The sequence below is a fragment of the Ceratotherium simum genome, chromosome 6 (assembly GCF_057802395.1).
Source record: "Ceratotherium simum simum isolate JZ-2026a chromosome 6, ASM5780239v1, whole genome shotgun sequence".
Taxonomy (NCBI): Eukaryota; Metazoa; Chordata; class Mammalia; order Perissodactyla; family Rhinocerotidae; genus Ceratotherium; species Ceratotherium simum.
In genome coordinates this window covers 51,043,731-51,059,722 of record NC_141905.1, presented here as the reverse complement: position 1 = coordinate 51,059,722, position 15,992 = coordinate 51,043,731, and the positions used below count along the sequence as shown (strand labels likewise).

At 40.4% G+C, this 15,992-nt stretch overlaps 1 protein-coding gene across 1 annotated transcript; it reads right to left on the bottom strand.

The window, feature by feature from the left end:
* Positions 1–230: 230 nt before the first annotated feature.
* On the bottom strand, positions 231–15,913 carry LOC101403399 (interferon-induced protein with tetratricopeptide repeats 5). The gene is made up of 2 exons (XM_014785528.2): positions 15,742–15,913; positions 231–3,534 (listed from the first exon to the last, which is right to left on the bottom strand). Exons 1-2 carry the CDS (start codon positions 15,744–15,746, stop codon positions 2,091–2,093), a joined length of 1,449 nt encoding a protein of 482 aa, XP_014641014.1. The 5' UTR covers positions 15,747–15,913; the 3' UTR covers positions 231–2,090.
* Between the last annotated feature and the right edge of the window lie 79 nt (positions 15,914–15,992).

Genomic DNA, 15,992 nt, shown 5'->3' with positions numbered 1-15,992 from the left:
AAGTCTCTACTTGGGAACATAATCTTAATTACATTATTCCCAATGGGAGATAATGACTTGCTGCAAAATAAAATATTTGCTGCAAAATGGGACAAATGCTTCTACTGACACTTCTCCCTTCAGTCCTAACTTTCTGAAATAGTTGAGTAAAGATCATTCCCTTCTCTGTTCTTCCTTGTTGAATAAACAAATGAAATGAGCAAAATAAACAAAAACAGCAGAGACTTAAGTAAAACTAACATTTAAAAGAATTTAATTCATGAGATACACTGCAGTATACATGTATGTTTGCATATGCATAGAAAAAATATCTGGAAGGATACATATCAAATTGTCAACAGTTTATGTTGGGGGTGGGGAACTGGGGTAGGGTGAGGGGAGTGCTCTCACCTTTAAATTTATATACTGCTGTATACTTAAAATTTTACAATGAGAATTCATTACTTTTATAATAATTAAAACCATAATCTAAATGTAAAAAATAAAAAAATAGTAATGAAAAGTAAAAAACACACACATACATACATAATAGTTTTAAGAGCTACACTGGCAGTATGAAGAATTAAATCACATGGCACACTTTTCCACTAATACTGTGGTGGTAAATATAATTGTGTAGTCTATAATCAAAGAAACATTAGAGAAGCCACTTTTAGTAACATTCCAATTTAAAAAGTCTCCTGGGATAAGAGCTCTTAACCAGTGACTCTTCAAGGTGGATATTAAAACTGAAAGCAAGGCTTAACTATTCCTGGAGGATCTACAAGAAAACATATCAATCTGAAAACATCAGACAAAAGAAAAAGCTTCCAAGAAGTAACTCTGGAATACTAAAACAGTTAACCAAAGGCCAGAAATTGGGAGTATGAGAACTCTACCCAGTCCAAACCCAAAACTAAATACCTGAAATCTTGGCAATCTAGGATTTGGTTAGGGACATCTACTTGACCCATTTGTTCATCATTTCGCCCAGTTTCTCAATTGATCTGCTTTCTATCTCAATGATTTTCACATAAAAATACTGCAATGTTAATTGGAAGGAATAAAATTAATTCCAACTAGATTCAGTTGGTTTATTCTTCTTTATTCTTCTTTATTCAACTAGGTTTATTCTTCTAGTTAAAAGAACCAGAGAAACTTGAGACTAATGATTTTTTATTATTCATTTTTTTCTCATAACTTTCTAGATAGTCAATGAACATTTTGGGATATAATACTTCAGATTTCTGATGGGTCCCTAAAGTTCTGCATTTGAGGAAATCTTTTTTCTCATGCTCTAGTTTGTCTCCTTTTATTGAAGTCAGCAGAGATGACAAACTTATTATTATCAACTTCTTTCTTTCAACAAAGAGGATTCTTTAGGTGACTATCAGGTTGATGGTTAAACATCCTCATCAAAGTCAGAACATCTGTAACTGGAAGGTTCCATGTTTTGCAAGCTGCATAGTTAAGAGCTTAACTAATCTTATATTCCTGAAAGAGTGTTCCTGACCTAGGTTCAAAGGCTTATGTAGGATTATATTCACTGCATGAATGAATAATATGGGAATGTGACAAAATTTAATCAGAAATTATAAGTAGCAGAGATAAAGTGTATAAAGTCACAACGGCCATACCATTTAAAAAAATTACAACAGGGGTCGGCTCTGTGGCTTGGCGGTTAAGTGCGCGCGCTCTGATGCTGGCGGCCCGGGTTCGGATCCCGGGAGCGCCCAGAGGCACCACTTCTCCGTCCAACGTGAGGCCGAGTCCCGCGTACAGCAACTAGAAGGATGTGAACCTATGACATACAACTGTCTACTGGGGCTTTGGGGGGAAAAAGCTGAATAAATAAAATCTTTAAAAAAAAAAAAAAAAAATTACAACAGCTAGAAGGTTGCTATTTCTCAATGGATTACAATATTTTAATTAAAATAGAAAATAGCAAAAGATCCATAATAATGTATATAAAGTATTTAGCATAATGCCTGGTGCATAATGACCATTCAATAATATTGGCTCTACAATGAACAATGGATTAAAACAATAAACAAAAATATAAGAACTCAAATGGAGAGAAAAGCTTACCATTAATTTCCTAGAGTATGTATTTAAATGGAAAGTCGAAGCTCACAGAGAGCAGTAAGGAATTCTGCATTTTCTGGATCTATCTTTTGGGCCCTCTCATAGTACTCAGCAGCTTGCCTCTTTTCTCCCTCCAGCTTGTAAACAAACCCTAGGGCACTTAAACTCTGCACATCTGAAGCATTGTGACCAAGTCTCTTGGCAGCCAATTTCTTCAGAGCACTTGTCAGTTTGGTGCGTAGCGATGACCTGTCTTTGACTTTTAAGGCTTCTAAATAATGGTGGATGGCCGTATTTTCTGATTTACGGTGAAATTCCTGAAAGCGGCCATACTGGTAGTGGATCTGATGTTTGTGATCATCAGTTATGTTCTCCAGACGAAGGGCTTTCTGGAAAATCTCTTCAGCTTTGTTATACTGACCTCCCTCAGCATACATGTTGGCCAGGTCCGTGTAGGCAAACGCAAACATAGAGTCTCGCTCCACAGCTATTTCAAAATGAGATATGGCAGATGTAATCAGCTCATCAACTTTCAGTTTATCCCTTCCTCTAGGTCTGTTGCGAGCGGCCTTCTTGATGTGGACCATTTGTGCCCTATAGCAAAGTCCCATTTGGTGATGCAGGAAAGAAGAGGTTGGTGTCGCCTCCAAGGCCTTTTTCAAAAGTTCAAGAGCTTTGTCCCAGGAATTTTTTCTCCTGTAGAATTTGGCTGCATAACGAAGGACATAAGGTTGGGATGATATCTGGTCCAGGATTTCTTCAATATACTTTTCCCCTTCAGCTTCTGCATGTACATCTTGAAGCTTCAGTGCCAGAAAAACTTTAATGTAGGTGTTGTCTGGGTTCAGAGTAACAGCCTTCCTCAGAGGGCCCAGAGAAAAGCTCTTTACAGACCCTTCTCTGTCAGAATCATCCAGCCGATACACCGTGATGGCATAGCCAATGTTAAATTCTGGATTGTCAGGTTCCGCTTCCAGAGCCTTCTCAAAAGCTGCTTTAGCCTTTTGGAAATACTTTCCTCCAAATTTCAAGAGCGCCCACCCTTTCTCACAGTCAATCTCAGGACACTCCAATTTGTAGTTGGAAGGACTGGACAATTTCTTGCAGACAGTCCCTACCCTGTCTATATACATCTGAGCTTCTTTAAGCTGGTCCATGTGATAATACACCCAGGCATAGTTTCCCCAAGTGACCAGACTTCGTACTTCTTCTTTGTCTGAGTGTTCTTGCTGGATTATTTCTTCTGCTTGTTCCAAGCACTCTAGGGCATCTTTATTTTGGCCTTTTAGGTGTTTCACATAGGCCAATAGGTTATAAAGAGTAAGTCTGGATTTTGTGGTAAGAAATTTAAGCTGTTGCCCAATTGTGTCTTCCACTTCACACAGATCAATGTCTTCTTTAAGTAAATTCCATGTAAAGTGACATTCTAACTCCAACAGAATGGCCTTCAAGGAGTCCTCATGAATTTCACTGTCAAAGATAAAATCCTTTTTAGATTTCTCAAAAACTTAAAAATAGAAATACCAGATGATCCAGCTATCCCACTACTGGATATTTATCCAAAGAACTTGAAATCAACAATACAAAGAGATTTATGCACCCCTATGTTCATTGCAGCATTATTCACAAGAGCCAAGACATGGAAGCCACCCAAGTGCCCATCAACTGATGACTGGATAAAGACGATGTGGTATATATATTCAATGGAATACTATTCAGCCATAAAAAAGACAAAATTGTCCCATTTGCAACAACATGCATGGACCTTGAGGGTATTATGTTAAGCAAAATAAGCCAGACAGAGAAAGACAAACAGCGTATAATTTTACTCATTTGTGGAAGATAAACAAACACATGGATAAAGAGAACAGATTAGTTGTTACCAGAGGGGAAGGGGGTAGGGGAGTGGGTGAAAGGGGTAAAGGGGCACATATGTATGGTGATGGATAAAAACTAGACTATTGGGCCATATATGACAAACCCACAGCCAACATCATACTCAATGGGGAAAAACTGAAAGCCATCCCTCTGAGAACAGTAACAAGACATGGGTGGCCACTCTCACCACTCTTATTCAACACAGTACTGGAGGTCTGGCCAGAGCAATTAGGCAAGAAAAAGAAATAAAAAGAATCCAAATAGGCAAAGAAGAAGTGAAACTTTCACTGTTTGCAGATGACATGATTTTATATGTAGAAAACTCTAAAGAATCCATCAGAAAACTATTAGAAATAATCCATAACTACAGCAAAGTTGCAGGGTACAAAATCAATGTACAAAAATCCATTTCATTTTTATACTCTAATAATGAAATAACAGAAAGAGAACTCAAGAATACAATCCCACTTACAATCGCAACAAAAAGAATAAAATATCTAGGAATAAATTTAACCAAGGAGGTGAAAGACCTATACAATGAAAACTGTAAGACAATATTGAAAGAAATTGATGATGACATAAAGAAATGGAAAGATATCCCATGCACATGGATTGGAAGAATAAACTTAGTTAAAATGTCTATACTACCTAAAGCAATCTACAGATTCAATGCAATCCCAATCAGAATCTCAATGACATTCTCCACAGAAATAGAACAAAGAATCCTCAAATTCATATGGAGCAATAAAAGATCCTGAATAGCTAAAGCAATCCTGAGAAAAAAGAACAAAGCTGGAGGCATCACAATCCCTTACTTCAAAATATACTACAAAACTATAATAATCAAAACAGCATGGTACTGGTACAAAAACAGACATAGAGATCAATGGAACAGAACTGAAAGTCCAGAAATAAAACCACACATATATGGACAGCTAATCTTTGACAAAGGAGCTAAGAACATAGAATGGAAAAAGGAAAGTCTTTTTAATAAATGGTGCTGGGAAAACTGGACAGCCACATGCAAAAGAATGAAAGTAGACCGTTATCTTACACCATACACAAAAATTAACTCAAAATGGATAAAAGACTTGAAGGTAAGACCTGAAACTATAAAACCCCTAGAAGAAAATATAGGCAGAACACTTTTTGACATTGGTCTTAGAGGGATCTTTTTGAATTCCATGTCAACTTGGGCAAGGGAAACAAAAGAAAAAATAAACCAGTGGGACTTCATCAGATTAAAGAGCTTCTGCAAGGCAAAGGAAAGAAACCAGGATCAAAATGAAAAGACAACCCATAAGCTGGGAGAAGGTATTTGCAAATCATATGTCCGACAAGGGATTAATCTCCATAAGATATAAAGAACTCACACAACTAAACAACAAAGAAACAAATAACCCAATCAGAACATGGGCAGAGGATATGAACAGACATTTTTCCAAGATATACAGATGGCCAATAGGCATATGAAAAGATGTTCAACATCACTAATCATCAGGGAAATGCAAATCAAAACTACACTAAGATATCACCTTACACCCCTGAGAATGGCTATAATCACCAAGACAAAAAATAACAAATGTTGGAAAGGATGCAGAGAAAAGGGAACCCTCATTCATTGCTGGTGGGAATGCAAACTGGTGCACCCTCTATGGAAAACAGTATGGAGATTTCTCAAAAAATTAAAAATAGAAATACCTTATGATCCAGCTATCCCACTTCTGAGTATTTATCCAAAGAACTTGAAATCAACAGTCCAAAGAGGCTTATGCACCCCTATGTTCACTGCAGCATTATTACTATAGCCAAGAAGTGGAAGCAACCCAAGTGCCCATCAACTGATGGACTGGATAAAGACAATGTGGTATATATATATACAATGGAACACTACTCAGCCATAAAAAAGACAAAATCATCCCATTTGCAACAACATGGATGGACCTGGAGGGTATTATGTTAAGTGAAATAAGCCAGACAGAGAAAGACAAACACTGTATGACTTCACTCATATATGGAATATAAACTAACACATGAACAGGGAGAACAGTTTGGTGGTTACCAGGGGGAACGGATGAAGGGGCGCATTTATATGGTGACTGACAAATAATAATGTACAACTGGAATCTCACAATGTTATAATCTATTATGACATCAATAAAAATTTTTAAAAATTGCAAAAAAAAAACACTAGACTATTGGTGGTACGCAAGATGTAGTCTATACAGAAACTGACATATAATAACGTACACCAGGAATTACACAATGTTATAAACCTATATGACCTCAATAAAATAATTAAAAAAAATTTTTTTAAATAAAAGATAAAACCTTTCTAGTTTTCAAGAAAAAAAGGAAATAATCAATTTTTTTTTTCTGGTGAGGAAGATTGGCCCTCAGCTAACATCTGTCGCCACTCCTCATCTTTTTGCTTGAGGAAGACTGTTCCCGAGCTAACATCCATGCCAATCTCCCTCTATTTTGTATGTGGGACACGGCCACAGCTTGGCTTGATGAGTGGTGTGTAGCTCCACACCCAGGATCCAAACCTGCAAGCTCCCGGCCACCAACACAGAGCACGCGAACTTAACCACTACAACCACCAGCCCGGCCCTGGGAATAATCCATTTTTAAACCTTAAATCTTGTTCTTTGCTTAAAACCAATTTTATCTTTTACTTGATCTTACAGTTCAAGCAGTAGGCTCCAATAACTTTATACTAGTTTCCTCTGTGTACAGTTATGTCCTAGAAATATTTTATTAAATTCTCATTATTTATTACAAAACCAATTCTAGAAAGATGACAGGGTTTTCTATGTTACAGAGTATCTATTTCCTTTTAGCAGTCACTAATTCACAAGGACTACTTATTTTTGGACAGGGGAATTTAAAATGTTTTATTTCCTAGCCTTGAAAATTAAGAATAATAAATATATACAGTCAATAATTAATATAAAAATTCCATTACTGTATTAAGAGTAGTGAAAGGAGAGAAGAGAAGGTGAGAAGTAAAAGAATAAGACATTGAAGAAGGGAGAGAAACCACATGAGTATCATTTTTGCAAAGAAGGGAGGGAGCAAGGGAGGGAGGGAGGAAGGAAACCCCACAGAAAGAAAAGCCACAGGAACAGACAAGAACAGGTAGACGAAGAGACAGGGAGAAGCATAAGTTTAAGACAGACAAAAGGAGAGTAACAGAGATTTAGAGAAAGATGAGGAAAAGGCAAAAGGAACTTAGTAGGTTTTGATGTAAGTCCCACATCCTTCTGACCGCTGGGGCTGTGGGCAACAATAAAGGCTAACACTTACTTATCAGGGTCTTAATATTCACTTCACTTCAAGAAATATTTGTTGAGCTCCCTTTGTGTGAGGCATAGTGTAATCCCTGCAGGACCCACTGGAAACACTGTCTCTGAAAATAGGAAGATGATGGGGAAAGGAAGGAATGTGAAATATTTATTCAGAGGCTGGCCCAGAGGTGTAGCGGTTAAGTTCGCACATTCCGCTTTGGTGGCCCAGGGTTCGCCAGTTCGGATCCTGGGTGTGGACCTACTCACTGCTCATCAAGCCATGCTGAGGTGACAACCCACAGAGAGGAACTAGAAGAACCTACAACTAGCATATACAACTATGGCACTGGGGCTTTGGGGAGAAAAAAAGAGGACGACTAGAAACAAATGTTAGCTCAGGGCCAATCTTCCTCAAAAAAACCCAAAACAACAAAAAAAGAAATATTTATTCATTACTGAGAGCCTTTTATGTGCAAGATCTTCTGAATAACCCTGGGGATGTAACTGTGAACAAGACACAGCCCTGCTTATAGAGCCTATATTACAAGTAAACAGTCAATTACAACTCAGCATTCCAATAAAGTTCCATGGAAGTGACCCAGGAAGGGTACATAGTCCAGTGTTGTGGACATCTGTGGCTTTTACTTGATGAGGATCTCTTCTTTTGGTTTTCCTCTGTGGAATGTCCTCTCCCCCTACTCTCAGTCCATGTGATTTGAGACAGGTTGTCTACTCTTCACTCCAGTCTGTGGGAAGGTACAAGATATTCCAGCCATTCCCTGGTCCTAGTGATTTATTTAGAGATAGTCCAATTAAAATATGATTTTGCTGAAACGAGACTTCACTTAAAACTATTTCTCTTCCCTCTAAAAATTTTAAGCTGGTAGACTATAAGTTTGGAGTTGCTGGTGGCCATCTTTCCAAACTCTTGGGGAGAACCTTCCTGAGAAAGAACCAAACATACAGAAGGCAGAGCTTAGACAGGAAGAAAGACAGATTGCTCATAATACTGACTAAATACCCGGATACAATCTTGCCTGTATCACCTTGTCCATCACTGGACTTCAATTTTCTTAAGCAAATAATCTCTCTCTCTCTCTCTCTTTGCTTAACCAGTTAGAATTGGGTTTCTACTGCCTGCAACTGACAAAGTCCTAATTAACATACCCAGTTTTATTTTTTTGTTTTGCTGATGTGGTGGTGAGGTAGTCAGGAAAGACTCCCTAAATATACTACTGGCCATAATTAAGGGTTACAAGAAATGTACACAAAAAAATTACTTAAGGCTTCTCTCCAAGAGGGAAATGCTCTAATTATGAGATGAACAGTGTACTCTGTGTTATATTCATTTCCCTTTCTGCTCCCTCCTCCCTGTATGTACAATATACAGGGAGTGGGGAGCAGAAGGACCCCCCTCCCGGTATGTACAATATATATTTGTATAAACATTTATGGGAACTATAGTAATATTTCTATCAATAAACCTTTATCGATCACCTGAGTCATACTTGACAGGCAATATTCTAGTTGCAGTGGATAGAATAGTAAACAAGACAGAAAGGGGCCCTTTCTTTATGGTAATTCCATTCTGGGTGAGGAGGGAACAAAAGGAGTTGACAGAAAATAAACATGTAAATAACTCAATGGACAACATAATTCCAGACAGTGATAAGTATTAAGAAGAAAAAAAAATCAGAGTAATGAGATTAAATGGTGGTAGTGGGGCGTGAGCACTTTAGTTATGCTTGACAAGGAATAGCCCTTGTAGAAAGGGGATACTGAAGGAAGATCTCAACAATGCAAAGGAGGCCGTCATAAAAAATCTGAGGAGAGAATGGTCTAAGCCAGTGCTTCTCCACCAGGGTGGTTTTGCCCCCTAGGGGACATTTGGTAATGTCTGGAGACAATGTGGTTATCACCACTGGAAGAATGCTACTGGCATCTACTGGGTCAAAACCAGGGATGCTGCTAAATATACTACAATGCACAAGTCAGCCCCAACAACAAAGAATTATCCAGCCCCAAATGTCAATAATGCTGAGGTTGAGAAACCCTGGTTTGGGCTGAGGGACCAGTGAGAACAAAGGTCTGATGTGGGAAGAAACTTGGAGAGATCAAAGGACAGAAGGAAGAAAGGTGTGGCTGAAGCATAGTAAAAAAAAAAAAAAAAAAAGGAGAATAGCAGGAGATGAGGTGTAGTAGTAGGCAGGGCCAGATGACGCAGGGCTTGGAACATAAATTTTAGTCTAATTGCAACAGGAAACCACTGGAGCGAGATTTTTAAGTAGGGAAATGATAATGTGTGATGTAGGTTTAAAAAAATCCCTCTGGCTGCTCAGTGCAGAAAGGATGATAGGGGGTCAAGAGAGGAAATTGGGAAACTAGTGGGGAAGCTATTTATTCAACAAATATTTATTGAGACCCTAGTATGTGCAGGGCAATGTTCTAAGTATTGGGGACACAGCAGTGAATAAAACAGAAAAAAAAATCCTGACTTCATGTAGCTTACGTTCTAATACAGGGGTGGGGCATGCCATAAAAAGACCAAAAAATAAATGAAAATATAGAGTGTATAAGATGATAATAAGTGCTAAGGATAAAAATAAAGCAGAAGAGGGGAATGGGAGGCTGGCAGAGGGCCTGGGAGGTAGCCAAAATTTAAATAGCATGGCCAGAGCAAATGTCCCTGAAACAGACATGAAAGCAGCTGTTGAAGGAATCCGGGGAGAGATGATGCAAGCTTACACTTGGTTTGTAGTCAAGGGCTAGTGAGGACTGGATGGTTATATTTTGGAGGCACAGCTGACGTATCTTTCTGATGGACTGGGACGGGGGAAGGCCATGAGGGAAAGAGTTCGGAATCAAGCATAATTCCTATGCTTGTGAGTTCAGGAACTGAGTGGATATATCAAGAGGACTATACGGAAATGTTAAATTTGAGATGTCTATTAGACATTCAAGTGAAGATGTCACGTATGAAGTTGGATATTAATGAAGAAAATTCTGGAGATGCAGAGGAGTGACATTAGAACTAAGGATATAAAACTGGGAGTCATCAGCATGCAGATGAACTTTAAAACCACGAAATCTAGAATGAAATTACCTTAGGAGTAAGCACAAATGGAGAAGATCAAAAACTAAGCTGTAAGAGACTCCAGGTCAAGCAGAGTAGAAGGACCAGGAAAGGAGGCCAAGAAGAATAATCAGTGAGGGAGCAGGAAAACCAAGAAACCCGGTGTCATGAAAGCCTAAGGAAGAAAATGTTTATTTCAAGAAAGAAAGATGAATATTCGATGTGTAAAATGATTCTAAGAGGTTGAGAAAATGAGGACAGAGATGAGATTACTGTTTTCTGGCAGAAGTAAACTTGTGGGCGTCCTTGATAAATGTTTTAATAGAATGGTAGGGTTGAAAACATTATTGGAGTGAGTTGAGAGAATAATGGGAGGTAAAGAAGTGGATATGGGGAATACAGGGCACTCCTGCAAGGACGTTTACTGTAAAGGGAGTAGAGATATAGAGCTACAGCTGGAGGGAGGCTGGGGGAATTGTCAAAAAAAATTTTAATCATGATATTTTTAATGACTTAATGATATACCAATGGGAATGATCCAGTATTAAGGGAGAAAATGAAGCTTGTGTGTGTGTGTGGGGGGGGGAATTTGCAAGACAGATGGAATATGAAGCAGAAATAAAGCTATCCATTGTTAATGCTCAAATCTTTATCTCTAGCCTCAAACTCCTAACCACAGCTGCTATGCCCTTATCTGGCCCATGTCTACTTCTCTAGCCTCATTTTGTACCACTTTCTTCTCACTCACTGCACTCTAGCCATACTGGCCTCTAAAAAAATTTTATTGTTTCTTATTTCTTATGCCAAGTATGTACCTACCTTAGGGCATTTGCACCTGCTTTTTATTCCCTCCCTCTGTGAACTCTTCCTAAGAGAGTTCTAGGGCTTACTTATTATGATAATTCTGGTTTTGGCTCAAATGTCAGCTCTTCAGGGGCCTACCCTTCGCCACCTTAGCTAACTACCTTGCCAGTCATCCTAAAATCTAGTCTATCACATTTTCCTGTTCTTCATAGCATTTATATCAATATTTTCTGGGGGTTGGGAAGGAGGAGAAGAGTGCTTTGAATCAAATGTGAGATTGAGGTTTTAAACTGAATTGGACTGAGTCTTTAGGAACTGGAAAGGGCTGTCCTAATAGCCAAAAATGACAGAAGAGTTAGAGAACTGGATTAATTGCACAATTAGTGGCAGCGATGGGAAAATAAAACCATTTCATATTTATAATATATTACTCCATGAAATGTTTTCCAACTTTAATAAACATTATTTAAACATTAACATTTAACTTATAATGATTAATTTCAATTTTTATAATTTTTTCCTATTTATTCTCTTTCTCTGTCTGTGTACTTACATACACACATGTATACAGGTCCCAGATTTTAGTGACTGTAGGTTCTAAACTTGATCTTTCCAATAGAACTTCCCACTATGAGGGAAATGTTCTTATCTGTGCTGCACAATATGGTAGACATTAGCCACATGTGGCCACTGATCACTTGAAATATGGCTCGTACTGAGGAACTGCATTTTTAATTTTATTTACATTTAATTCATTTAAATAGCCATATATGTCTACTGACTACTGTACGGGACAGGTTAGTTGGAGACATTGGGCCTATAGGGCTTAATGGATAAAAAGGCCTCAAGCCCACAGGTTAGAACTCTCCTTTAACTTGAAATTTTTGCTATTTTATTCAAGGTGAAGAGCTAAATTAAATGGCAAACAGGGATACATTTGAAAAAACAACTTTATGCATAGGACCTGGGCTCAGTGCAGATTCAGCTCAATAGTATAAATGTTACACTATTTATAATATACTATCTAGAATCAGATGAGTACTCAAAAAAACAAATAACTAAAGCTACCATTCGTTGATAACTTACCACACGCCAGGCAGTGTGCCAAGCATGTTATACAAATTACATGTAATTTTTATAACAATCTCTTATTATTTTCACAATTTTATGGATGAGGACTGAGAGACAGTTCAAGCTTACACAGCTATCACGGGGCTGAGCCGAGATTTAAACCTAGTTCTGCCTGACTCAAAAGCAAATGCCTTTCAAGCATAATACTATATTGCCTCTTTAATATAAAAATTGGAGGCTGTTTTTTAGAATAGTTTTCTTTAAAATATAAGATATATCTAATGTATGTAAAATTCATTTTGCCTCAAGGACCTAAAAAAAAAACATGAAGAGATTTTAGAGCAGCTTAAAGAGTAAGTAAGAGGTCTGTGTGATTACCCGTTAGAAAAGACATGCCAGATATTTAAAAGTCTCAGGTTAAGAAAACAATGGTTTCAAATATGAGTCCTCAATCTAAAGTCACAACATTCCACATTGTTGGAGTTGTTCTGAGACGGATCAACTTCTCAAAATAATGTGCTGTGCAGACTGCTTCAGACAGGAAGTGGCAGAGAGATTTCTTTCTTTAAGGATGATTAATGATTCTCTCAAATAAGACAAGAGATGGGTAAAAATGTATTACAAGTGATCCGAAGGAAAAGCAAGAATCTTAGTTATCAAAGAATAATTATCATCATTATTAAGGGAATTAAAATACTTTCTTCCCCATAATCCAACTAAAGACTTTCTGCTGTATCTGCTGATGATCTTCTAAGGTATTTTCTCTAACTCTGACCTCTCCCCTGAATGCCAGACTTACCTAATTTTTAGCTCACGTCTTCAATTAGAGGTTCAACTAGCAACTGAAATAAACATCTCCAACACAGAAATGTGGATTCCTTAAGCATGTTCCTCCCTCAGTCTTCCCCACCTTCTTTGGCACCTCTTAGTTCCACAGTCCAAACAACCTAGGAGTAATCTTTGATTCCTCCTCTTAACCCCTCATCCAATCCAACAGGAATTCCTATTAATTCTACCAACCAGATGCATCTCAAATTCATCCACTTGTCTCCATTTCCACTGCTAATGTCCTGGTCTAAACCACAATTACCTTTCCTTTGAGCTGGGGAAAAATCTGATCTCCCTGCTTCCACTATTAGTTCCCATATAGTACTAATAAACTTTTGAAAATGTAAACAGGATATCAGTCTCCTGGCTTAAAATCTCTCAACACCCCTAGATATTAATCCAGCCCTTGCCATGTCCTACGAGCCCCTAAAGGAGCGGCCTCATCTACCTGTTTACCTTCTCTCCTACTACTCTCCTCATTTACTGTGCTTTAGACATACTGACCTTCTTCCCATCTTGAGCATATCAAGTTCAAGGACTTTTACACCTGTTATTTTTACTCGGAATGCTCTGCTCCTAAATTTTTGCATGACTAGCTCTTTCTTGTAAGTTCAGCTCAAATTCCCTACCCAAGAGGCTACCTGTGGCAGAGCTATCTAAGATAGCCCCCTCCATTCTAGGTCACTGTCTTGGCCCATGACACTATTTTATTTTCCTTATAGCACTTATCACTTTCTGAATTATGTTGATTATTTACTCACTTATCTATTGTTTGTCTATTTCCCCATTTAAACGTAAGCCCCATGACAACAGGGACCTTGTTTTGATTTTATTTTTTCACTTATGTCCCCGGCATCCATTATTCTAGGCCTATAGTAGAAGCTCAATAAATAAATGTTCGTTGAATGAATGAATAAATGAATGCAGTTACATACTGGCAACTTCTGGCACATCCAACCCAGAGGCATAAGCCTAGCATAAAAAGCACCTAAATGCCAGATGAGGGAATTCCTGCTAGTTCTTCTCTTCTACTAACGGCTCTAAACTTTCTACCACTTCAGTCTGCCGTATCCCACTTGTCTTTATGTCTTGGCATGCTTTGTGTGTGTGGCTCCATGTTTCGATTTTGAAAATAGGTTTTGAACTGTTTCCTATGGTCCTGCCGGGGAACCCTGGTAAGACTGTCCCTGGGTAGTTGTTCCTCTCTCTGGTGTAATTGCACCAAAATCTCATGCCTTGAGCTTAACAGCCTGCCCAGATCCATGACAATATGGGCTTACTAGCCCCATGCCTATTCATACAGTAAAAGGAACATCTGCTTCTGTTGGGAAGGTTTCTATCAGCCCAGCCCCAGGACAATGAGGAGGGCTGCCTCAGGTATTATGAATGTGGTTGTGAGATCCTAAAGCGACATTTAGTCAGCCACTGAAGTACTTTGCCCAGACTCTGGGATTTGTGCACAACTGGATGCCATGAGTTTTCCTTTGTAAACTTTGTTTACTTAATTTTTAACCTTTGTCTCTGGGAAGCTGGCAGAGAGAGGCTATTGTTTCTGAACGGGTATTTATATTTATGTAATTTTGGTTTTTGCCTGGAAGGAGCGGTCTCTCCCCGTCCTCGGGAGACAGTCCCCAGTGCGGTTCACTCCTCTTCCACCCCATCCTGTATACACATACAGTGCACCCCCCCCTTTCCTCCTTATTTCTTCAGGCCCTTCCTGATACCTCCCCTCCCTTCTTACGAATGTTAGAAGTGAGGCACTTATTACTTTTTTTACTTATAATAATAGTCAACATTTGAAGATATCATGTGCTAAGCAATTAACCCTTTCCACAGTCCTAAGTCACGGATGCCATCAAGTTTTACAATCTATAAGACACAGACTCACAGAGTTTAACAAACTTCGCATTGGGTCACCCCACTAGCAGATGTGCAGTCAGGATTCAGAACAAAGCACTGACTACCTGCTTCAGGCGCCCAAGATCTTTACCTCTCATTCCTCAACTTAGGAAAGGCGGATGGTTCGCTAACCAGGGGCAGGGCAGGCTGCTAGCCCCGGGGATACAAAATGGGTAAGCAAAGGACCTCACCACGACACATCAGTAAAGGGGACAGCGAGAGAAATCCTCATCAAACAGCGGATCGGGCGGAGCAATAAGAATGTGTACGTGGTACAAGGTAGCTCACGGGAAGGGAAGAACGCAGAGCCAGCAATCAGAAAGGCAAAATGGCAGTAGCGGACGGACGTGCCGCCGGGAGGGCCGCGGCCAACCGCGTCTGCCCGCAGCGACGGAACGGCGGGGAAGGAGGGGAAGGCCACGGGCCTCAGGAGACCCGCGCCACGGAGACGCCGCCGCATGGTCCCGGGGCGGCCGCGAGCCAAGCTCGGTCAGACCGCGGCCGCCGAGAAGAGCCGCAGGAGGGGACAGGCCTCCGGGGAGCGTCGCCCGGCCTTAGGGCCCGGCAGGGCCGACCGCGGACGCCCGGGAGGGTCGGGACTCTCCCGGGGGCGCTGGAAGACCCTCCCCGACAGGCCGACTTCAGATGCCCGGGGCCCGGACAGGGCTCCCGGGCAGCGCCCTAAAGCAGTCGCCCGGCTGCGGGGCGCGAGGGGCTCGGCCCCTCAAAGGGCCGCTGCGCTGCGCTGCGCTGGAATCGGAATAAAGGAAAAACACCGGTTTGAAAGAAGAGCCTACGCAGAGTCGGGGAGGAGAGGTGGGGAACAGCCCTTACCTCATGGCGGCTGGGCTTGCGGCCCGTCCTGGGAGGCCGCAGTCCCCGCGAGCTTTCTCCTCAGGACGGGGAGCCCGGGCTGCCCGCGGCGGCGGCGCGCTCCGCCGTGTGCGCGTGTGCGCCGGCGCGGGCGTGCGTGCGGGCGCGGGAATCCCGCGAGGCGGCTGCGGCGCCGGGTAGGTGCTGCGCCGCTCGTCTTTTCGAAGGCGGGACCGAGCAGCGGGAAAAGGTAACTAGAAAGTGAATCTGAT